This window comes from Armigeres subalbatus, unplaced genomic scaffold, assembly GCF_024139115.2.
Source record: "Armigeres subalbatus isolate Guangzhou_Male unplaced genomic scaffold, GZ_Asu_2 Contig1974, whole genome shotgun sequence".
Lineage (NCBI taxonomy): Eukaryota > Metazoa > Arthropoda > Insecta > Diptera > Culicidae > Armigeres > Armigeres subalbatus.
Genome location: NW_026942808.1, coordinates 259,459 through 285,769, shown reverse-complemented (window position 1 = coordinate 285,769; position 26,311 = coordinate 259,459). Strand labels below are relative to the sequence as shown.

The window sequence follows — 26,311 nt, the reverse complement described above, 5'->3', positions numbered from 1 at the left end:
AATACGTACTTCAGTACTGCTTATAGTGTAACCTTACTCGGATGCAATTAAATTCATCTCCTTTTCGTCTAACGGTAATGTGGTGAGTACTAAGAATACTAGCAATCAGTGTTGCCACTTATTTTTCGAACCTCACCTTCATTTTCAGGCGTAAACATCTTTTTCATCTTTATTTATGAGCAAAAAATCTTGAAAAAAAATCTTTATGTACTTAAGGCTGAAGCGAATGCCATCGTTCGTCATTTCGCCCGTCAAATTTGACATTTCTGTCAAATTCGACGAGTTGATTGGCGAACGGGTCTTTGTGCTCCAGGCTTAAACTTAAATAGGTGCCTAATAGCTGAAATATTCACTTTTTTTTTAAATATACAAATGTTTTTAAATCTGTTGGGTTTCTTAGAAGCAGGTAGATATTTGTAATGAGAGTATATTTTGAAACGAGTTTCGAGGTATTTTTGTACCATCCCATTTATTGCAAATCAAGGTGATCAAAACTTATAAACCTTTCAGATGTGTAGTGTGAATATTTTGACTTTTGCATTTTGAATGAATTGCCTGCTTTGAGCGTGCTTACAGCGGCACACTAGGAGTTAACTTTCTGAAATCAGTATGGCGAAAGGCATTTAAGGCTCGATTTCTCAAAATCAAGCACCTTCATCGAAAAAATATTTGGTAGGCGTAGTAGCGGACACCTTCCTACATAACCGGTCGGTACCAAATAGTTTTTCATGAAAAGTTTCTAAATTTGAGAAAACCCGCGTTAGATGTCTTTCGCCATACAAATTTCTGGCGGTTAACTCATGTTGGCTGTTTTGCGCATATACTATATCGCCTGGATGTGACAGCGGCGGGTAGGAAATCAGCCACTGCCAATAATTCATTGAATTGCAACGTTAAAGCCATCTTGGCAACTCCTTTCTTTTTAACATAACATGTTTTAACGCAAAATAGCATTAATCGTGCTGGTATGCCATCTAATATATTCAGTCGGTTACTAACCAAAGTTTTAATAAAGTTATTCGGCCAAAACGGCCCTTTGACAGCTGCTGCCGAATGAGGGATGAGATAGAAATGTTGATGAACTTTCTTAATAATGGAAATGCCAGCTTTCCTTCTCGCCGTTTACCGCCCAGCGATGTCTCGCAACTTTTCGTCGTATCGGCTTGCTCTTCGTTCTGATTAATTTTGCAAAGATTTGTACCCCTGAGCTCCCGCAAAAGTTTGGAAACTTCTTCAGGATCGAACTGAGACTGGTAATGTTCTCCAAATTCTTTGGATCGATGAGTCAAGCTGTCTTAAGAACGGGATCATTCAAGAGTTTGATTGTTTGTTTCACCAGCTCCACATAGAAATTACATGCGAGAGCATAGAAAGTTTCCTTCAGCGGTTAATCAAAAGGTCCTGCCAGATTATCTGCCGCTAGCCCTACGTAGGTCTTCATTTTCTCGTGAAGATGTTATTCAAAGTTTTGAAAGCCATTTGTCTATAATATTTTTAAGAAATTCATCTTTCCAGATGTTGGAAAGGATAATCATCAGATAATCAGATAAAGCGATTTAATTTCACAGTACGTGTTCGTATACTCAGGGCTTTCCGATTGGAAAATACGATTGACTTTATTAACAAGCAGTAGGTCATCCCGAGTAGAAGAAAATATCTGAATAATATCAAATGTTGATAAGATAGTAAAATGAGATATGAACATGATTGATATAAGAGATAAAAGATCAAACGACAGTATCCATATTTTGCATTAAAATATCATGAGGAGATCAATTTATGCTATTTATAATAAGAGATCAGTATCATGTGCCATTAGTTTGTTCTTATCCATAGTATATCTTGATATTTAAATGATATTTCGGTGCAAATTTTTGATATTGTTGCCTGTTCTTTTATCTCTTATATCAATCAAGTCTATATCATATTTTTTCTATTCTGTTCGTGACTTCTACCCGGGATGAGATCGTAGAGATGACGACGGTGGCGCTGGGCAGTTCAATAATTGTTACGGTTCGAATAGAACGTAAAGTACATGATTAGCTTTGAAAAACGATCAACATTCCGTTTGACTACTGAGTCAAGCGATAGCCATCTGGTAGATGACGGATTTTACTGAGTGAAAACTGCCTTATCGGTCATGATATCGGATTAAAGTATCGGCCAAAAATGATAAAAAAAAAAACAGAACACTAAATTTCAAAACGCACAAAAATCTTGAAAAATCTTTTTTCTTCAAAAAAAATCTTTAATCTTTATATAAAGATATCTTTATCAAAAAATATTAAAAAATCTTTATAAATAAGATAAATCTTTATATGTGGCAACACTGCTAGCAATGTGTACTTTAAAAGAACAAATTATTTCACAATTTTAACAATATGCAGACACTTGACTTATCAACGTTGACCCCATCATCCGTGGACAGGGAACTCTTGCTGGCTATTTTGTGCATATACTATAGCGCCTGGATGTGGTTTCGGCGAGTAGAAAATCAGCCACTGCCAATAATTCATTATATATTTCAATGAATTATTGACAGTGGCTGATTTTCTACCCGCCGCGGTCACATCCAGGCGCTATTGTATATGCGCAAAACAGCCAGCATGAGTAAACCGCCAGAAATTTTGTATGGCGAAAGACATCTAACGCAGGTTTTCTCAACAGCAGGAACTTTTCACGAAAATCTATTTGGTACCAGTTATGTAGGAAGGTGTCCGCTACTACGCCTACCGAATATTTTTTTTATTAAGTTGCTTATTTTCGAGATATTAAACCTTAGATGCTTTTCGCCATACTGATTTCAGAAAGTTAACTCCTAGTGTGCCGCTGTAAGCACACTCAAAGAACGGAGATGGCGCCACTACATTTGTACTTTGTAGTGAAATTTATTTTCTAGTATGGACAAATCACCCGTTCTCACTAACTACGCATCACAGCGATATGTGGCCTAGGTAGAAAAGCTACACATATTTTTCTGATTTTTTATACCCTTATTGCATTTTGCAACTCAATAAATGAGACCTGATTACAGCTTCATACTAAACTTAAGCGGCTTACTACAAATGAATTATTGGCAGTGGCTGATTTTCTACTCGCCGCAACCACATCCAGGCGCTATAGTATATGCACAAAATAGCCAGCAAGAGTTAACCGCCAGAAATTTGTATGGCGAAAGACATCTAACGCTGGTTTTCTCAAAATTAGGAACTTTTCATGAAAAACTATTTGGTTCCGGTTATGAGGGATGGTGTCTGCTACTACGCCTACCAAATATTTTTTCGATTAAAGTGCTTAATTTTGAGAAATCGAGCCTTAGATGCCTTTCGCCATACTGATTTCAGAAAGTTAACTCCTAGTGTGCCGCTGTAAGCACGCTCAAAGCAGTCGATTCATTTATAGTACAAGTGTTGTTGAAATGATTTAAACGGACCTCAAGCGGAATTTTAGCTAGAATGCCACTGGTCTCGTCCTATTATGACGCGATTTTTGTTGAGTGTAAGCTCTTGAGTAAATAGTATAGCGTGTAGACCTGTGCGCCACCGCGCCACGCCGCCGCCGCCGGTGCTTTTACTTGCGCCGCCGCCGCCGACGATTTTGGGTCGGCGCGCCGCCGATCATAATTTTGCCACGCCGATGACTAATCGCAATAAAAAAAACCAACTTAATTCACCGAGTGGTGATACTGCCTTTCTCGCATTTAGCCAAGACACCAACCTTATATGGCGCTTATATAGTTCGATTCTATTTTCCTAATAACTTTTAAACGCAATGATCGGTTGTTATCAAATTCAATAGTGATCAGCAAGGCTTTGTCCCCTGTCGAATGCAACTTGTTGCGAGAAAATCGGGTTAGAGTTACTATATGAAAAATTGGCTAATGTTTTTCAGTTTTCGTGTGCACACACACACATACACACGGACAGACAGACATTTGTTCAGTTCGACGAGCTGAGTCGATTGGGATATAACATCATGGGTCTCTGAGACTTCTATAAAAAGTTCGATTTTGGAGTAAAATGATAGCCTTTCGGTACAACTTTGTTGTACGAGAAAGGCAAAAATCAATTAACTTAAGTCGAGTCGAGCCAACACGAGACACTGAAAACGGCCTAATAATTGAGGTCGGAATACGTATCTGTGAAGAAATACAGCGTGTTGGAGTTAATTGGAATAGTACTAAACTAGTCTTATGACAGTTCATAAATGTTGTTAAGATGGCTCTTGTATTTCGATGTCAAATCTTAAATTAATAGCTTGGTTGATTAGTTTGAGAGTTTGAATGAGGCTTTATCTAGTATAGCTAATAAGTAATTGTAATAAAATATAAATTAATTGCATATTATTCGGCAACTCGGCCGTACGAAAACCATTTTTTTGTTAAATATCTTGGCTGTGCATATGCACAGCATATGTTTCGAAATGGACAAATTGATATGAAATTTGCGAAAAAGAATCCACGTGTCTTGGAGGGACCAAGACACGTGGATTCCCTCCAAGACACGTGGATTCTTTTTCGCAAATTTCATATCAATTTGTCCATTTCGAAACATATGCTGTGCATATGCACAGCCAAGATATTTAACAAAAAAATATAAATTGTTAAATTGGTCTTTGGAATGCGTTAAGCCAAGGCCTCATTCAGTCGGGCACCTAAACTTGCAGGTGACTCGCAAAATGGGTTTGATGTGATTCATAAGCTTTTGTGGGGCCTGGATACATGCCCAAAGCGTTCCCATTCTTATAGGATCTAGCATTGGTACAGGTAAATTATTGCAGTTTAGAAATTTTAAGTTAAGTTGCACATTAGTAATTTTGACAATATTTTTTTTAATTTATTTTAATCAACTTATTAAATAACTTTTCTTTGTTTTTAGATTTGTGCTATTAAGATAGTTGGCTTATAAGGCAAACTGATTTAGCAAAATATTTAAATCCCAACTGTAAATGTTTTACCGATTTTTTTGTTCCGACCCCCGAGTAAGTAGTTTATATTTTGAAATCAATTTCTGAATGTTACAAAACCATCAACCATGAGCATCAGCAAAGCAAATATTACGAGCATCAGTTAAAAGCGGTTCTTATTTTTTTATTCACAGCTATTGTAACCCAGAACTGGGGCGTTGTCGCCTTACTGCATAGTATTTAGTCAAATTATTGAGTTAAAACATCAGGTATTTTCAAACATTATGAAATTTTAATTTAATTTTATTGTCTTGAAATTATTTAATACTGTTTTGTAAAAGCCTTATTGTAAAATTCCGGAAATTTCTGAAAATATCGTTTTAACATCCATTTATGAATTCCTTCGAAAAATACTCCAGAAATTAGTTCGGAAATAAATCAAGAAATTTATTTGATAATTCCTCCGAAAAGCTTCTTTTAAAAAACCTTATAAGATTATTTAGAAATCAGGAATTTGGGTATTCCTTTGGAGATTCCTTACAAAATTTCTCCGAAAATTCCTTAAGAATTTTCATTACGGATTTCTTCAGAAAATCCTTTACGCATTTCTTTCGGAAATTGCTTAAGGAATGCTTTCGAATTTTGTTCCACGAATTCCTATATTCTCCTTCGGAGACTCCTTGAGGAATTCCTTTGGAAGTTTCTTTAGCAATTCCTGCGGAAATTTCTTAAGGAATTCCTTAAAAAATTCCATTCGTTTTTTTTTTTTTGAGAATTTCTTCAGACATTTTAAGAGGATTTTTTCGGAAATCTTTCGTTTTGAAATTGTTTCGGCAATTAGGCCGATACAAATATTAAAAATCTATTTTGACTCCCTCCTCCTCGGATTTTTTGACAAAAAATAATATTTTGAGGGGGCAACAAAATAAAATTCGGATAATTTTAAGGATTTTCAAAACATTCTTTAACAAATCCGAGGAGTTTTTTTATTTTTTTCATTTTAATATTTATTTTTTATTATCCACCCCTTGACCTTTCGGCGACCAGTAGGACAAAATGTCAATTCAATATTTGTAACGGCCTTATTTCATGAATCGCTAGAAAAAAATCTTCTAGATATCCATAAGGTATTCATTCAAAATTTGCCTACGGAATTTCTTCAGAACTTCTTCCAGCAATTCCTTTAAAACAATTTCCGGGAATTCTTCCGGAACTTCCTGCAGGAATTTCTTCGAAAATGCCTTCATCTTTCCGAAACACTAAAACTGTTGTTTATTTTTAGATTTTTTTTCGAAAATTCAAAAAAGTAACATCGCAAATAACTTCATTTTCAATAAATTTCAAAGGTTTTCCTGGGAGATCTACCGAAAAAAAAATCTGGAGAAATCTCCGAAGGAAATTTCGGAGGTTTTTCGAATAATCTTTTGAAGAAGTCCCTGGAGGAATTTCCGAAGGAATTCTGGGCGGATTTTTTTTGTTTATTTAAGAAATAAAATTCTGGAGGAGTTCCCAAATAAATTTTTGTAGGCGTTTTTGATAAAATTTGTTTTGGGTTTAGTGCAGGAATTTCCAAATAAATTGTTGAAGGCATTCCCAGAAGAGAATCTGAATGGATTTTCAAAAATAAATCCTAAAGGAACTTAAAAAGGGTTTTTGAAGGTAAAATATTTCCCTAAAAAATTCCTAAAGGATTTTCCAGATGAATCCATAAAGGTATTTTTAAAGGATTTTTTGATGGAATTTCCGAAAGAATTCTTAAAAGAAATTACGAAGAAATTCCCAATAGAATTTCAGAGAAAATGCCTACTGGTATTTCTGATGTAATTCCTAGATTACTTCAAGAATTCCTTTGGAATTTTTCCCATTAATTTATTCGCTATTTCCTCCAGAGATTTCTTTGAAGATTCGTCCATTCGTTATTGCCTCAAAAAGATCTACAAAAACTCCTCCGGAAACGAATTCCAGAAAGTTCTTCGGAAATTCTTTCGGATATTCCTTAAAATTTACCTCAGGAATTACGTCAGAATTTCCTACACGTATTCCTTTGTTTAAGAAAACCATAGGAAATTTGTTAAGGTTCGTTCTTTTGGAAATTCCTTTAAAAATGTCGTAGAAAATTGCTTTAGGAATTTCTTCATAAAATCCTTTAGGAATTCTTTCGTAACTCCCTTAGAAATTCTTCCGGATGTACCTTCCGAAAATCATTCGCAAATCGCTTTTGAAATATCGACGGAAAATATTTTAGAATTTCTCTAAAAATTCCTTCAGAAATTCATTTACAGATTCCTTCGGAAATATGTTTAGTCTTTGAAAGTTTGCTTAGGAATTTCTTCGGAAATTAATATGGAGGATTATTTTAGGAATTCCTCCGGATTTTTTAGAAAAAAAACGTTGGAAATTTTTAAGAAATTCCTCTATCTTTTCCATCTTTTCCTGAAATTCCCATAGGAATTCTTTCAGAACTACCTTAAGTAATTCCTTGGGAATTTCTACGGGTAATCCTTTGAAAATTCTTTGGTAACTTAAGGAAGAAGTTCATGGTCATTTCCCTCAGTAATTCTGTCTGTTAACATTCTCCATTTCTTTTGATTTTTTCGGGAATCTCTTCAGAAGTTCATTCAAAGAAATTTCTTCAGAAATTGCTTTTGGGAACCATTCGGAAATTCTTCTAGGAATTCCCTAGAACATTTTTTTCGAAATTTACTGAAAAGATTCTTTATTATTTTTCTGCGAGAATCCCTTCGGTTTCCTAATGTAAACTATTTTTGAAGTCGGTGCTTCCGGGCAAAATTATAAAATACCTATAAATATAATAAGCAAGGCCTGCGTGCCCAAACCTTTGTTCCTTATGACGAATAAACGAGTCTACTTTTAGCAAGGAAACAAGCTATTTCGGTTTTGTATTTTCTTGGTGTGATTTGTGGGAAGTCCGTCGTGGAATAAATAGTGAAGTTGGCCAAGTTCAGACGAAGTATTTTTACACTAAGTTCTTTTGAAAATTACTTCAAAAATTTTGCCAGAAATGTCTTTATAAACTCTTTTCGCTATTCCCTCGGAGAGTCCTTTTTGAACCCCTTTGAAGATTTTTTTCAGCAATTTCTTCGGAAATTGTTTTTGGATTTTTTCGGAAAATATTACATTCCTTTACAAATTTCTAAATGAAATCCTAAAAGAATATTCAATGGTTTACCTGTGGTTTTACTAAAGGAATTTCCCAACGAAAGCCTTAATGGTTTTTGAAAAAATGCCTATATGAGTTTCCGCAGAATTTCTTAAAGGGTTTCACAAAGGAATTTCTAATGAAACGTCAAAAAAATCGTAGTTTCCTCCGGAAATCTCTTCAGGAACCCACCAAGAACTTTTTTTGTCATATTTAACCAACTTTGAAAAAAATATTCAATTTGGTAGGTCATCGTGCCCCAGTCTTACTCAGCGAGAGCTCATTTTAGTTATGTTGATCTTCTATTGAGATTTGTGCATACGAGAACGCGAGGTGGGGAGTAAACTGTCCATTGTGGTTGTCATTAGTGGATTCCATCGTGAATGTTCCTTCCAGGGTTACAGCAGGTGAATGAACTGCAAATTCTCTAAATTTACTAGACATGCAGCCGCTCGTACATTGCCCAATTATATATGTAACTCAAAGAATAGTAGTTAGAATTTTTCTGAAATTTAGATATATTGAGAAGTAAATCGACTGGACTTTATCAAAATCCTGAATTAGGAAAGCTTTTGGAAAAAAATATTAACAAATTAGTCCTATGACACCGAAGTCTAATTCTCAATATTGCTCAAGGGTTACGAATAATAAAATAGTTTCAATTTAAATAACATTTTGAGGTACTTATTAGTGTCGCTGGTAATTTACTATGGAATGTGCTGTTTGATGATCGATCGAATATTACAATTTTAATCCACTGAAGTCGATTTTTATACGAGCGATTCGTACCGTGTGAATCAAAACCGCGTGAATTAAAAAATCCGCGTAAAAATTGATTTTTTTAGCCATTGATTTTTTCATCCACGCCGGTTGACGCCGCCGCCGCCGCCGCCGATAAAAGCCAACGGCGCGCCGCCGTGACGCCGCCGCCGCCGCCGCCGATTATATGACCGGCGCACAGGTCTAATAGCGTGTGCTTTCCATTCAGATAAAGTATGTAGACAATAACGTTTTTATAAACTTAACAATGTTATAGGATTTTATTTCAAGAAAATACATTTGTGTTTATATCGCAGCCACCCTCAGCATGGTCTTGCTTTATAGCCGCGCATCTTACCGCTAGACTAGGTGTATTATATACGACGAAAGAATAGTCATTTCAAAACAAAACACTCCAATACAAGTTTAAATCAAACATGACGGGCATTTATTCTGTGTGCAAGTATGAAACCACAGACCACAGTGTCCACACTTACTCCAACCTATCCTGTCTCAGATAAACTGAAAACCATTCCACAGTTGTCGCACAGTGTATCTTTTTTTTTTTTTTTTTTTTTTTTTTTAACTAATTTTATTTGCTAATTATCTAATACATGCATTCCTCTCTTAGACTAGGTGTTCCGTGTTTTCTTAACACTATCATCCTTATTTGCTATGTTACGCTTTTAGTTATTATTAATACATTTCAATTGCCTCTGGCAGTTAGAATTTTTCCTCTGGTTGAATTGAACCATGTAGGAATTACAATGTTTTCAACTTAAACTAAACTTAACCTATTTTATACTAAGGGTACAAGGAGTTAATCGTTGCAATAGAAGATTGCAACGATTTTTGTCTAAAATTGGAATTTTTTTTTGTTGGACATTTGTTGCAATGTCTCAATATTAGAAATTCTATGAAGTTCATTGGTACTATACCACGGAGGCAACTTCAGAATCATTTTCAAAATTTTATTTTGAATCCTCTGGAGTGCCTTCTTTCTGGTATTGCAGCAACTAGCCCATATTGGCACAGCATACAACATGGCAGGTCTAAAAATTTGTTTGTAAATCAAAAGTTTGTTCTTAAGACAAAGTTTTGATTTTCTGTTTATAAGTGGATATAGGCACTTAATATATTTAATACATTTGGCTTGAAGGCCTTCAATGTGATTTTTAAAAGTTAATTTTTGATCTAGCAGAAGTCCTAAATATTTAGCTTCGCTAGACCAATTAATTGGAACCCCATTCATAGTGACAATATGTCTGCTAGAAGGTTTCAAATAAGAAGCTCTCGGCTTATGTGGGAAAATTATAAGCTGAGTTTTGGAAGCATTCGGGGAAATTTTCCATTTTTGCAAGTAAGTGGAGAAAATATCCAAACTTTTTTGCAAGCTACTACAAATGACACGAAGGCATCGCCCTTTGACTGAGAGGTCTGTGTCATCTGCAAACAAAGATTTTTGACGCCCTGGTGGTAAATCAGGTAAGTCAGAAGTAAAAATGTTATACAATATGGGCCCCAGTATGCTGCCTTGTGGGACACCAGCCCTTATAGGTAATCTATCAGATTTGGAATTCTGATAGTTTACCTGAAGTAAGCGATCTGATAAATAATTTTGGATCAGTTTAATGATGTACAGAGGAAAATTAAAATTCATCAATTTTACAATCAAACCTTCATGCCAAACACTGTCAAATGCTTTCTCTATATCAAGAAGATCAACTCCAGTCGAATATCCTTCAGATTTGTTGAGCCGAATTAAGTTCGTAACTCTTAATAACTGATGAGTGGTTGAATGCCCATGGCGAAAACCAAATTGCTCATCAGCAAAAACAGAATTGTCATTAATATGAACCATCATTCTATTTAAAATAATCTTTTCAAACAGTTTGCTTATTGAAGAAAGCAAACTGATTGGGCGATAACTAGAAGCCTCAGCTGGATTTTTGTCCGGCTTCAAAATTGGAACAACTTTGGCGTTTTTCCAATTATCTGGAAAGTATGCCAATTGAAAACATTTGTTAAATAAATTAACCAAAAAGGATAAAGAGCTCTCAGGAAGTTTTTTGATAAGTATGTAGAAAATACCATCATCACCCGGGGCTTTAATATTTTAAATTTTCTAGTAATAGATCTCACTTCATCCAAATTGGTTCCCAACGAAGGGTCAAAAACAATCTCTTGATTGAGAATGTCTTCGAAGCTCCGTGTAACCTGATCCTCAATTGGACTAGTGAGACCTAGACTAAAATTATGGGCACTCTCGAACTGCTGAGCAAGTTTTTGAGCCTTTTCGCCATTTGTTAATAAAATTTTATTTCCTCTTTAAGCGCTGGAATTGGCTTTTGAGGTTTTTAAGAATTTTGTTAATTTCAAAAGGGTTTCGAACTGGGATCCAACTTCGAGACATTATTCTCAAAGTTGGTATTTCTCAGAATAGCGAAACGTTTTTAATTTCATTTTGCAAATCTCGCCAAATAACTTTCAACGCGGGATCGCGAGTTCTTTGGTATTGCCTTCTTCTCACATTTTTAAGACGGATCAGTAGCTGAAGATCGTCGTCAATAATAATGGAGTTGAATTTAACTTCACATTTCGGAATTGTAATGCCTCTGGCTTCGACAATTAAATTTGTCAAAGATACGAGAGCATTATCAATATCACTTTTGGTATCGAGAGGAATATCAACATCAAAATTCCTATCGATATACGTTTTATATAAATCCCAATCAGCTCTATGATAATTAAAAGTAGAGCTGATTGGATTATAAATGGCTTCTTGTGAGATTTCAAATGTCACAGGAAGGTGATCAGAGTCAAAGTCAGCATGAGTTACCAATTGGCCACACAGCTGACTTGAATCCGTTAAAACTAAATCAATTGTAGAAGGATTTCGACTGGAAGAAAAACAAGTTGGTCCATTGGGATATTGAATAGTATAATATCCCGCAGAACAATCTTCAAATAAAATTTTACCATTGGAATTGCTTTGAGCATTATTCCATGAACGGTGTTTGGCATTGAAGTCACCAATTACGAAGAATTTTGATTTGTTGCGAGTCAGAATTTGAAGATCAGCTTTCAACCAATTCTTTTGCTGCCCATTGCATTGAAAAGGCAAGTAGGCTGCAATGAAGGAAAATTGTCCAAAATTTGTTTCAACAGAAACTCCCAAGGTTTCAAAAACTTTGGTTTCAAACGAAGAAAATAATTTATGTTTGATACGTCTATTAATGACAATGGCGACCCCACCACAGGCGCTGTCAAGACGATCATTTCTGTAGATAAAATAGTTTGGATCTCTTTTAATGGAGAGTCCTGGTTTTAAATACGTTTCAGTTATAATGGCAATATGCACATTATGAACTGTTAGGAAGTTGAATAATTCATCTTCCTTACCCTTTAGAGAGCGGGCATTCCAATTTAGAACTTTCACAAAATTATTTAGATCCATTAAAACGGAGTCCGATAACAATTTTTTGTGTGTACTTTATACCAACCTGAACAGCTTCAGGAATGGTATTTGCTTTGAACATTGCATCAATCATGTGATGCAATTGTTCAGTTAAAAAATCAAAATCGGAAGCAGTCATGCTACCTGAATCGGCAACATGACCATTATTTTCCGTTGGGACATGGGTATAAACCTCATTTTGAGAAGAGAAAATTTGTCTACCAGCAGCGATGTTTGCATACGTGGGTACATTCGAAAAATTGGAATTTACTGAAGTGCTTGCTACCCGTTGACGAGCGGCAAAATTTGTTTGTGAATTGTGGTGGGTATGAATTGCTCGACCGGTAACCGGTTTCGAAATTTGAGCGTTTGAAAATTTCTACCCGTCGAATCTGGGATCCGATTGGAATTTCCCGTCATCAATTTTGCACGGGAATTCAAAACTTTTTTGCGTGAAGGGCATTCCCAGAAATTGGATTTATGATTGCCCCCACAGTTTGCGCATTTAAATTTATTGGAATCTTCTCTCACAGGACATGCGTCCTTGGCGTGAGAGGTTCCACCACAAATCATGCATTTAGCATCCATGTGACAATGTTTGGTTCCATGACCCCACTTTTGGCACTTACGGCACTGGGTAGGGTTTTGGAAATTTCCAGGCCTGCGGAAATGTTCCCATGTAACACGGACATGAGACATAATACAGGCCTTTTCCAAACTTTTCATATTATTTAGTTCACTTTTGTTAAAATGAACTAAATAAAATTCTTGAGAAATGCCCCTCTGGGAAGTTCCAGAATGGGATTTCTTTTTCATCTTAATTACTTGGACTGGTGAAAATCCAAGTAATTGAGAAATTTCAATTTTAATCTCATCCAGTGATTTGTCATCACTGGGGAGACCTTTCAAGACGACTTTGAACAATCGCTCAGTTTTGTCGTCGTATGTGAAGAATTTATGGCGCTTCTCAGTTAAATAGTGAAGAAGACGTTTGCGATCGTCAAAGGATCCCGGCAAAACGCGGCAGTCACCCTTCCTAGCAATCTGAAATGAAACCTTGATCCCCTGAAGGTTACTCAAAATCTCATTCCGGAAGCCAGAAAACTCGGCAACAGATACCACAATTGGCGGAATCCTTTGCTTTTTCGCATGAATCGAATCACCTGGGCTAGAGGTAGATTCGATTTGCTCAATTTCATCATTAATCAAATCGAACTGATTGCTCAGTTCGATTGGAGAAGAATTATTTCCGATATTAGAGTTAGAAGGAATATCTGAATTCTCCAGCTTCCTTCTATTTTTTCCGCGCTTGGGCAGGACGGTCTTGAAACCTTGTTTCTGAGAATTCAGAGACTCCCCCTTCCTCTTGTTTTTGTTAATACTCATTGCTGAGCGTGGAGACGTGACCTTCTAAGAGGTTTTTTCCCAGAACGGTGTCCCTGCAGGATTACCACCGCTTGTCGGAATTTTACTTCCGCAAACGGGTCCAACGTAAAACGAAGGCACGGGTCCTTGCAAAGATCGTGACGGGATCAGTGGGTACAAATAGCGCTAAGAAGCACCGTTGAAATTAAAATAGCTTCGGGTAGTATTAAAAACTTCCTTCCGCAAAGAGAGAAAGAACCGCACAGCACGAAAGCACGATGCGGTCTGCACAGTGTATCTTGTAATGAGGTTTGCTCACCAATCTTTGACTTTCGCGGATGTTTCGGAGTAATTCTAGATCTGAATTTCGATTTCTGAAGTTGTATTATGCTATTCGAAGCACGAAATCCTTTGAGAATTCCCCGGTAGGGGCTTATGGTCAATTATGTTGCTTTTCACGGCTTGACTTCTTATAATTTTTTTCACGGTTACCTTTGATAACGGAAGGACATCTTCAGGAGTGACATCAAACGCACTTTCTGGAAAATTAGTTGGTCAGATTCGTCGATTCCGAGGAAGAAACCCTGGTCGTCATCTTCGATATGAAGTTCCAACGATGGGTATGGTTGAATTGGATTGGTAGATGGTATTGGTGACTCGGCGGATTGATCGACATGCTCAGGATGCGGCAGCATTGTAAGAGAGTCATCTTCAGCGTGTTGGTCCATGGTTTCCAGAACATCAGTTACGTTGGACGGTGCGAAATCGGCCGCAGTGAAAATGAACTGATTAAAAAGTACAATCCCCGTAGCTTTGAATCCACTCTGTGCCACGAAAGCTGTTGCGGTCTTCAAGTAGGCTTCTCCGAACAAGGCACTAACATCATTGATTGTGTCAACCTTTCCCGGATCCCGCCTGATGAATACTCCGATTGCTTTCGAACAGTTCGATTTTAGGGGAGCCAGGAACCTCACATCGAGGGGTTGCATACAATGGTTGCAATGAGGAGGCAAACTAACCACCGTCACGTGGTTTTGCTAGGAAGGCTAGGTTTTTGATATGCGTGACGTTCCCATCTACATTCAGCAACACTGGAGCTGCAGCAGTCGGCCGGCTGTGTTCCAAAAAATGATTGAACCACATATTGAAATTGATCCTTGACATCCAACCACTACCGTTGCAACTGAATAAAGTTTCCGGCGGGGCACCAGACTTCAGGGACTCCGTGAGGCATACTCGCGGGAATATGAGCATAGGAGGCATGTAGTACCTCGTTGCTGACATATACACACACAAGCTGTGGTCAAGACACCTCTCTCAGCGGAAGTCAGGCAGCCCACCTGTCGTCTTCCTTTCAGCGCAAGCACTTTTGATTTTTTGGTTTGTACTTATAGAAATGGTTTCAGCAACTTCCGGTTTACCTACGGTCATAGCCGAAATTTCATCAATATGTACGATCGGCTCGCTGGAAAATCTTTAGCTTCCTTGACAGCCTGAAGAATATCGAAAAAAAAATTCAAACCCGCCACTCGATTGAATCCTGCAGCGCGGGCCTTAGGCACAATTCAGGGTGGCATTGAGGGAAACTGTGTAACCAATCTTCACCGGCCAGTTAGGAGGACTCGGTGTTGAACGGATGTTTAATGTTGTTCTCCATCGCCAGCTGGATCGCCAAGCTTCTGAAGTCGCGAGTTGTCAGTCCCAAGAGTCGTTGCTCCATGTTTAGTATATGCTGTTCGAGCTCGTCCTCCTGCTGCGGAATAAACACTCGATCCGGATGTTTTCAAATAGTTAATCAGCTTTCGACGAAGAACACCGAAGCTGCTCGCTTGACCGGCATTCCGAATTTGGTTACCGGTTTTATGACCGCGGTCATGCTGGCGAATGACCATTTCTTCCGCGTCTAAAATCGCTTATACATACGAACCATCATTGAACTTAGAAATCTACAGCAAAAAATGCTTCAGTTCTCGAGCTTTGCGGCAATATGTTGATATAGTTTGTACGATGTTTATAAAAAATGTGAAAACTAACAGAAAATAGTAATTTATTGATCTTTCATACAATTTGTATGAAATATTGGAAAACTTTGCAAGGTTCTGTTCAATCCAAATTGCGATTCAAAGAGTGACTCTTTTGTCCTGGTAGAGGTGTTTTATTGCCCCAGATCGTCAAAAGTACATTTAAATGCATATTTTCGCAAAAAAAGACACCACAAACAGTTATGTCGTGTTAGAAATATTTGTAATTATTGTAAACTTGGTTCCTACTTCGATTAACTCTAGCTAAATGTAAAATGCCTTTCAAAAATCCTTATTTTCTGTGATGTCATTATTATAATTTTCAACTTGATCCAAGAAGCAAAAATTGTTTCAGCAATTTTTAGCAAAATTTGAACATTCAATACAAAAAATTGATAAATATTACAATATAAAACTGCAAAGAAGGTTCAGAAGTCATCGATCATGCTACATTGTTCTGTTTTACAGGGAAATCAAAGGGTATCATTCTTGCCCCGGCTTCCCCTACATTGAAAAATTTAATTTCCCCATACTAATTTCCATGTAAACTTAAAACAGCTTGTGCTAAATCAGTTTTTATCCAAATCAGCTTAAATCTTCTGAGACAGAATCAGATGAGCGTTGTGGAGCAAAATCATTTTTTTTAACCACCCTACTGGACACTGTTGTCCATCTGACATCAGCTAGAGTAAGGTGAGGGGGTGCGACCTGGGGGCCTGCCTAGGATGTGGTGGTGTTTGACAGTGGACTCCATTGAACTTCTATAAAAAAGCTGCATATATCTGCAGCAGGCCCTATCAAAGCGATCGTGTGCCGCTCAAAGCGCACTACCCTAGACCTTTTGCCGGGTGGGATATTAAACAAATTTGACCCGACTGAGCGAGCGTCTGTTAAACAAGGAGGTGCGGCTCCAACAGCGTCGGTTCTGGCATTTTTGGAGTGAGTATGAGTAAATTGCCTTCAGTGTGTATATGGGGGCTCTCCTTAGCCGTGCGGTAAGAAGTGCGGCAACAAAGCAAGACCATGCTGAGGGGGGCTAGGTTCGATTCTTGGTGCCGAACTGGAAATCGTCTCGACTTCCCTGGGCATAAAAGTATCATCGTGCTAACCTCATGATATGCGAATACAAAAATGGTAACCTGGCTTAGAAACCTAGCAGTTAATAACTGTGGAAGTGCTTAATGAACGCTAAGCTGCGAGGCGGCTCTGTAGCAATGTGAGGATGTAAGCATGTCCCGTAACATGTTGGTAGACGAAAGAATATGTACACATTAGAGTGGGGCGTCATGGTCATTTTTTCAAATCAATGGTTTTTCGAAGCCATTGATTAGCGCATAGCAAGGCATGACTCTTTCTTTTTCTCCTGATGCTGACTGTCAGTAGTTAATGTTCTAATGTACAAATCTGGTACCTCAGAATTCAGCAGCTGAATGAGGAATGCTATTCCCCGGAAGCTATATATGGCAACCCCATCCCGGTGGATAGGAAACCTTGGACCAACAACCTACTGTTCCCGAAACAAAGATTTGTTCGAGAATCCGACAGTAAAATAATACGAATTGATTTTACGGAAACGACTCTTAGCGCGAAACAACGCACACGAATAGGAACATGGAACGTTTTAACCCTACCTAGTCCAGCAGCCCAGCAGGGTGAAGCTTGAGATCCTAGGAATGAGTGACAGCCGTAGGCCAAACTTTGGAGAACACAGAATGTCATCGAGATGAATTCTGATTGATTGAAAGGAAAACAGCATCAAGCGCTCGTAGATCCGAGGTCTTGATTGAGGCCTCTCATTCACCTCGCACTGGTAGGAATCTGATCTGAAGCGGTTTATTTATTTTATTTTAATTTAAAGTCGATTCTCAGCATTGCGCCGGTGTCAGAGTTTTAGTACCAAATAAGTTAAAACTCTGAATCAATTCTATTAAATGACGTCTTAACTTGATAATTACAATCTGAGATATTACAATGAATGATTTGATTCGCAAATACCTACAGCAGCTCCATGTTATATTCTTCAAAAGCTTATCTTTGGGAAATATATTTGAATATTTTGTTTGGAACTTTCTTTTCAATTTCCATCTAGAAATTCTTAAAGAATTTTCTTCCACGTGCTGCATATGAGTTTCCCTCAGGAATCGCCTCAGAAATTCATCTAAATTTGTTTTCAATGATCCTCAAAGATCCTTCTAATATTCCTTCAAAAGTTCTTCGAGAAACTACTTAGGAAATGGCTTCATAAATTCTTTAGACATTCCTGGTACCGAGATGCTGGTACCGAACTTCCTCAGAGAAAAATCCTTTAGAAATACCTGCATAAAAATATTTTCCAGAAATTCCTTTGAAAAAAATTGAAAAATTCTTTTAAAAATTTTGGAATTTCCTCAAGGAGTACCTATCTTCAAAAATTCTTCCAGAAATTCCTTTAGAAAATTCTGAATCTCCTTCGAAAATTCTTATGAAAATGCCTTCTGAAATTTCTTCAAAAATTCTTCGAGAAACCCCTTAGTAAATGCTTTTATGAATTTCTTTTAAAATTCCTCCAGAAGTCTCATAGAAAATGTCTCCATATGTTGTTAACGAGCTTTCTTTGAAAATTACCTCAGGAATTCATCCAAAAACTCCTTTGGAAATTCCACCATAAGAAATTGTTTCAGAAATTCGTTTGATAATTTATTCAGTGATTCTACCGGAAGTTCCTTAAGGAAATACATCAAATATTCTTCCAGGAATTCTTTTGGAAATTTCCGATGGAATTTTTGGATAAATGTCAAAAACAAATCCTGGAAGAATTTAGGAGGAATTTTCAATTTTCAAAGGAATTCTAGGAGGAATTTTCCAAGAGTTCTTAAGGAATTTCCGAAGGAATTCTTGAAAGAACTTCCAAAGGAATTTTTCGAACAATTGTTGATGGAATTCCTGGAAGTATTTCCAAATGAGTTGTAGGAGGAATTCATGAAGTAACTCCTTGAAAAACTTTCGAAGGAATTCATAGAGGAGTTTCCGAGGAAAGTACACCTGAACATCTGAAGGAATTTCCGAACGAATCGTGGAAGATTTTTCAAAAGAGATTTTGGAGGAATTTTCGAAGGAGTTCTTGGAGGCATTTCCGAAGTACTTCCTGAGGAACTTCTGTAAAGGTTCAGGAAGGAGTTTCTGAGGCAATTCCTGAAGGCAGTTAATAAGCTACATTTGGAGGGATTTCCGAAGATATTCCGTGAAGAATTTTTGGAGGAATTTCCGGAACTTCGTAAATAATTTTCGAAAAGATTCTGGGGGCGTTTCTGAAGCAATCCCCGAAACAAGTTTATAATCATTTTATGGAGGATTTTTTGAAAGAATTCGTGTAGAATTCATTCAAGAAGAAACTCTTTGAGGGCTTCTGAAAGAATTCCCAAATGCATTTCCATGGCAATTCCTAAGGGAAATAAATAAGCATCATCTGGAGGAATCACTTGTGATGTTTTTAAGGAAATTTCCAAAGAAATGCCTGGAAAAGGACTCTCCAAAGAAATTCCTGGAAGACGTTAGGAAGAAGTTTATGGATGATTTTCCTTATGGAATTTCCAAAATAATTGCATGAAGAATTTTAGAAAAAATAAATTCTAACGGAATTTTGTAGCAATTTGAAAATTATTTTCTGAAATAACTCTTTGAGGAATTTCTGAAAAAAAAAAAATCATGGAGGAGTTTTCGAGGCAATTTCTGAGAAAAGTTTATAAATTCAGGAGAAAATGGCGATTAATTTTGAAGGAATTCCCAAAGTAACTTCCTGAGAAGTTTGCCAAAGAATTCCTGGAGAAATACCTGAAGCAATCCCTGGAATAAATTTCGAAAGAATTTCGAGAAGATTTTTCGACGGAATTCCTGGAGAAATATTAGAAGGAGTTTCTAGAGACATCCCGAAAGTAATTACTGAAACAATTTTGGAAGAAAAATCGAGAAAGAATTTCCAAAGGCGTTTCTGGATGAAGTTGAAAGGAAATTTCTAAATCGTTCAATGTTACAAAGTAATTATCAAGTCAGGCCACTGTTCAAACAAATTTATAGTCTCTCCCACAAATAACAGTTTCAACATTTGACACCAAATTATCTCTTACAGAATTCCTTAGGAAACTCATTTACGAATTCCTTCCTAACGTCTTCCAGAAATGCTTTTGAAGATGTTTTTGATAATTCCTCCAAACATCTTTTTAGAATTGTGTTTCAAAGACTTCATAGGAAATTTCTCCAGATGGTGTTTATTCACTTCCTTCAGGAATCCTCTTATCACAATAGTTCTAAATCCCCCGGGCATTATATCAATATTTAATTGATACTTGTAGCCTCAGTGAAATTAATCTGATTTGTTGTTGTTCAAACCCTAACGAAGCGTTTCATATAATCATATCGCCTTTGGTTTGTGTCTTGGCTAATTTATAGCAACTTCTACATTTGCGTTCAAAAACGGCTTCTACCAAACTTCTAGCATAATATGAAGTGAAATAGTACAATACTCACATTTCTTGCCGTGTTCCGCCAATTCATGCACTACAGCCTTCTCCATGACCGGGGACGTGCACAGCTCCTCGAACTCCATACCCTTCAGCCCTTGCCGTTCGGCAATCTCGTCCAGATGCTGCGGGTTCGGTACGATCAACGCCACCGTGTGCTGCTTCGTCGAGTCACCATAAACGCAAATGTTTTCCACCACCGGGCAGGTCTTCAGTTCCGATTCTACTTTACCGAGAGATACGTATTCGCCGGCCTGCAGCTTAACCAAATCCTTTTTACGATCTAAAATATGCGATAATGAGGATCAGATAAAATGTTGTTGATACGGAATCTGTCAGTTCAGAGCTGATACTCACCGATAATCTTGAGAACACCATCGTGATGCACTTCGCCGACGTCCCCGGTGCGGAACCACCGTTGGCCATCTTCCTCGAAGAATTCCTCCTCAGTTTTTCCTGGCAATTTGTAGTATCCCTTCGAGACGGTCGTTCCACCAACCACGATCTCACCCTGCGGGTACGGTTTGTTCGTCACGCGATAGTTTCCTTCCTCCCAGTTAATTAGCCGGATGTAGTTGCAGGACGACGGGGCCCCTACCACGCTGTATTCCATGGAGAATTCTAAAATATTTCGATATGAAAACAACTGCCTCATTTGTGGGGGCGGAAACATGACTCACTATCAGTAACGGCTGCCCCGGCGGTTGTTTCTGTTAGCCCATAGCCTTGAATCATTTCGACACACAAACACAGTTGAATTTGTTCGTGAGTATCGGCAGCCAACGGAGCACCACCGGACATAACACCACGGATGCGACCTCCCAGCAGTTTGGCGATTTTCTTGAATAGAATTCTGGGTAGAATAAAACAATTGATTATTACAAAATCGAAGTACTGGGCAAAATTGCTTAAAATATTACTTGTCCAAGAATGGCGTCTGATATCCACGAGCAACCCATTTTGATTTGTACTGGTAGGCAAACTTGAAGAAAGCCTTCTTCATCGGTGCCTCGGCGTTCACCTTTGCGTTGATTCCTTTTGAGATGCGATCAAGAATGAGCTGTGGAAAAGAAATAGTCGAGTAATTCCTTTAACTAGTCCAAAGAAACTTCCGAGTATGACCTACCGGGACGGACGTCATGCACGTCGGTTTCAGCACCGAAGCATCACCCTTGGAGCCCTTCATGATCTTGGAGCTGGAATCAATCAACGTCAGTGCGGTGGAGTATCCGATTGGAACACCGGTCAGCAAGCAGACACTTTCGGCCAACAGTTCGAACACGTGAGCCAGTGGTAAGAATCCGATCAGCACATCATCCGGGTAGATCTTGAAGATGTCGCAGAAGTTCTTCATGGTGCCGATGCAGTTGGCATGCGATAGCAGGACACCCTTCGGAGTGCCGGTTGAACCGGACGTGTACATGATGATGGCGGTATCGTCGGGCGTTGGAGAACATCCAGCTGAAATGATAAAAGTGTGTTACTGTAGCTGGTAGGGTGGAATTAATTGAAACCTCGAAAACTTACGCATTTTGCTTTTCTCGCCCTTTTCGACCACCGTCGAGAACGGAATGATTTCCACACCCTCCTTGAACCCGGTGATGTCCGTTTTGTGCAGCTGATCTTCCATGAAGATGATTTTCTTCACGTTGGGGGTGATTTTCAGTACCTGCTTGAACTTAGGCAGCAGCTCGTGCGAGGTGATAACCGTCGTTACCTCCGTCTCATTGATACCGTGAGCGATACCATCATCGCCGAGCGTGGCGTAGATCGTGACCAGTGGCATATTCTGCTTGAAGCAGCCGTGAGCGGCGATCAACCATTCGGCGCGCGTTTCAGCAAAGATCACAATGTTTTGGCGCGGCTGTTGGCCCAGTTCCCGCAGCCCCCGACCGAAGCAAGCGGCCGCGTACTCCGTCTCGATGAAGGTCCTCCACATGTACTCGCCCATGTTGAACTTTTTGAAAACCCGCCCGTTCGGCTGCATTTCATCCTCCTCGCTGATGATTTTGCGCGTGCCAATGCATCGCTTGGTGCTGTGCACTTTGGTCACAAACTCGAACATCCGTTCCAGGGTGTCGATGTTGTTCTGCATCATCTTGACGTGCATCTCGCCGGGCTCGTCCACGCCACGGTATGTGATCGATGTGGCATCTCGCTGGATGATTTTGGCCTAGGTGGAAGAGGGAAAAGAGAAACGTAAAGATAGGGATGATTTGTTTGATTATCGTATACGGAATACAAACGTGCTACTATTCGGATTTTCCACATCACAAATGCGACCTTGGTATATTAATAGCACTGTGCGCTTGTCGATAGAAATTATCCGACTACCTACTTATGTCCTTTATTTATCGTCATTGCATAGAACCGCAAACACGCGGAACGGCGTAAAATTCATACAACGGGATAATTGATTGAAATGTACGCGACACACAAAAATGTTAAATCACTCGTGGTTTCGTACAAAATACGTTTTTGAGCTAATGTTTAAAGTACAATTGTACCTCAGTTATGCAATGCAGAGTCCTAATAATCAAGTGACATAGATTGGAGAAGAGATCAAATTTATTCTTTGTGAATATCCATCCGGCAACGAAAAAAATATTTGAAGTCTTTTATTTAAAACACTCGAACCCTGGTGCCTTTCGGGTACAACTTTTTTTAGAAAAGCTAAGTCCGTGATGATACCTTCGATCACAGGTTTTTTTAATATTGCAATAATCACTAATCCAATTAATTTTAAGTTTGACATGTTTGTAATAACTAAATAACATTAAGGCAGCTCTAGAGGTACATTTTAGACCATCCACCTATACATTATCAATGGCACTCTTGTAAGAACGGGCAGTGATATCAGTCTCATGTTACCTGCCACTAACGCACGTTCCCATGAACAATATTTAACGGTGAGGAGAACAGCGTTTTGTTGAGTTACTGCATAAATGGGCGTCGATAATTTACTACATGCTTTAGAAAAAGGATTTCGAGTTGCCATTGGTTGCAAATAAAAACGCAACAATGGAGTAATTTTTTTTTTCAAACTTTCTGTTTTTATTCAGTGACGTAATTTATGGATTTTTCCGAAAACAAATCGATCGATATGAGGGAACGATTACGGACATTATACATTGCCATCCACTGGTTAGTCACATGGAACAAATAACATCAGCGGAAAACGGGTCTGAAATATTATTGCACAAACTAGCAGACTTTCGGTTCGAGTAGAATTTCGATGATGCAAGCATAAAGGCATTGTTCTGGTGAAGTCAATCGGGGGAATTACAAATTCCGTGTCTCCAGTTACAATGAGCAGCGCAAATCCGCGATGGACTTTGGTCTCATGTCCAGTTACGATTTGGTAGGAAAAAAAAGCGCTGTTAAGTTTGTTTGCACAAACACATTACATCTTTGAATAATTGCTACTGTCATAAACCACCAGCTGAATGTTGAGCTTCGCGGTAAGATAAGAAAAGATACTACAGTCGTTGAGGTTATCTTTTGTGCAATTTCATCGCAAACTTATCTGATTTGAATGTCAAGGATTTTTTTTATTAAATATAGACTGCATGAAGCATAAAAAAACATAATGGAATTGAATGGAATTTGTTTCATTCAAAATATTTTAAAGATGTAGGTACTCCTTGTTGGAGCTATAGAGCAAGCCATGATTTCTTAACGTAGGATAAAATGGACCCCCTAGTAGCGAAATTTTGCTCTTCCTGTCATAAGGAGTAGAAATTTTCAACCTATTAGGCTTTCAGCGATCGTGTACGTACACGCACGTTTCACTCACACTTTTACTCGGTTTGTTTGCAACCACGAGCAGCTGTCACGGCAAAATCAAATGGGATTGTTTGCAACCACGAACCTGCGTTCGTGTTGGTAAGAAATGTCGGCGAGACCCTAATTAATTCTGCTTGATATCTAACAACAAGCTCTGCATCCCCTCTTCACGATACATACATACACTCATATACACGACGTTATTCGTTGAAATTAACATTTTAAAGTCTAATTGAATTCGCCCCCTGGGGGTCCATAATAGGAAATTGCTTCCCTATAGTCGACACTTCATTTGATTTTCATGTCTCGTTTCGGGACGTTCTTCTTCCTTATTATGGACTCCGCAAAATATTCCTATAATGGACACTCTGGAGTTTATTTTTTATAGAATTGTAAAAAATCATCTAATTTTACTTTCCATAGCATTTCCAATGCATGTAATCAAATCATAGGACTGTAAGGTAGGTTCTCTCGAGAGAATTTCATAGCAACATGTTGACATTGTGCTGTAATAATGCAAAAATGGCTGGAGGGTCCACTATTGGTTGGGGGTCCACTATTGGGCACTTTACCCTATTATGTCATTATTAAAAATAAATTCATTCTTGTTCTACCACTCAAACTGTTGAGTTTATTATTGTTCAATTAGGTTCTGCAGCGTCTGTATCTAACCTCAAACTGATGACAGATTAGTAGTACTTCGCGTTGGACTCGGGGGCAGCCAACCAATCACGAACTCGAACTTTGTCGGAGTCCTCGTCGGAGTCAGTGGAAAGTACTACTGAACTGTCAAAAAAGTTCTTTAGACGAGGACCGAATTCATTCGTGACGTCATGCTGCAGAACCTAATGAGTAGAACATAACACTTTTGACGGCGAGGATTAACGAAACCACTCGAAGCAATATGTCTCCAGAATTCGAAGCACAACTTTTAAGGATCTTGGAAAACCAGGCCGCATTTCTCGAAGAACTATCAGCTTCTCGGGCTGCAAAAGTTCGTGTTGTTCAAGAAAGACAAGGGGACGGTAATCTACGAATCATTCAGCACCATCCGGTAAAACCAAGTCAACGGAACGACGAATTTCTGATGGGGCAGTGCGCCGAATGAACTCTTTGACGGTTGAGCGGTGCGCAGTTTACTAAAAATGAATACCTTTTCATACATCGAATTCATTCTAAATGAATTTCACCACCACTCAAAAGTCAAATAATGAACCTATGCACTCTGCCCCATTGAATCGTTATCAAGCGCAAGCAACGAGTTCATTTTAAACCCGGGAGCAGGAGTAACTTTCGAGGCTGGACAGGCTAGGGTTCACCCGTTGTTTCGGAATCTAAATACCGTAGCTCACAAAAAGTATGTGAACTATATTATTTCGAAGAAACCAAAAGAAGTGACGTTCGATGAAACAATCAAGACATTGAAGTCTATTTTCGGTCATCAAACTTCGCTTTTCAACCTGACACACCAGTGTTTGTAACTCAAGAAAGATCCTACGCGCGAATATTTCTCCTATGCTGGAAATGTCAATGAAAAATGCGAAAAATCCAAGCTTTCTCAAATCAATTAGGGTAAATGATATATTTTGGACATGTACATATTTTGGACAAGTCTGAGCTTCTTCGATCAATTTTAGATAATGTGTAGGAAAATTTTTATCGAAAGTATGATCATTGCATACTTTTACCTCAACTCTAGCGGCTCCTGATGAGAATTCACAAATCAACTATTATTTATCTATAAAATTATCTAAAATGTAAAGCTATCTACCAAAGTGCCTGCTGGACGCCAGTATGCAGGAGAACATGCATTATAGGACTCTTCGTAACATGCACCTGAAACACGTTTAAATAGGTTCAAACGGCAATCTTGAGGTCCTGCGGCCAAAGTTTGATTATAATTGAGATTCTAACATATTCCAATCGCTTAACATGAACTTAAGACGGATGAAAAAGGAGTGACCAAAATGAAGTTATGTTTTTATTCATCAGACATTTATTGGTCACCCCATGTACAGTACATGGATGAATCATTAATTGCCAACTTTCAGGCTGTTTTCAATGATATCGATAAGATTGCGAAAAAATGTTAATTTCTGGTTTAATCTATGTTAGTTAAGCAAATAAATGCCATTAAATGAATGTGGATACGTGTAGGTAAGTCATACCATTGAGATCTGTAGGTGGCCATTTTTAAATTAGGAGAAAATGACTCTTTCCAAAATATATGCATTTTCCATGTCGAAATTATATATTTGATGTCCAAAAAGAAAATATTTCAGTTCGCAATATATCACAGTTTACACCTAGTAAACGTAATTTACTCAAAAATTGGGCAATGGAGACACAAGACTAATCATAG

General features: G+C 38.1%; 1 protein-coding gene across 4 annotated transcripts in view; it reads right to left on the bottom strand.

Moving 5' to 3' along the window:
• Positions 1-26,311, bottom strand: part of LOC134203564 (long-chain-fatty-acid--CoA ligase 4-like) — a 157,036-nt gene that overhangs the window by 1,655 nt on the left and 129,070 nt on the right. For all 4 annotated transcript variants that reach the window (XM_062678414.1, XM_062678415.1, XM_062678416.1 and 1 more), the window contains 6 exons: positions 21,691-22,336; positions 21,290-21,624; positions 21,084-21,223; positions 20,844-21,016; positions 20,521-20,784; positions 20,171-20,446 (listed from right to left, as the gene is read on the bottom strand). In XM_062678414.1, coding sequence (XP_062534398.1) covers positions 20,171-20,446; positions 20,521-20,784; positions 20,844-21,016; positions 21,084-21,223; positions 21,290-21,624; positions 21,691-22,336 — 1,834 coding nt within the window. The remainder of the gene's footprint in view (positions 1-20,170; positions 20,447-20,520; positions 20,785-20,843; positions 21,017-21,083; positions 21,224-21,289; positions 21,625-21,690; positions 22,337-26,311) is intronic.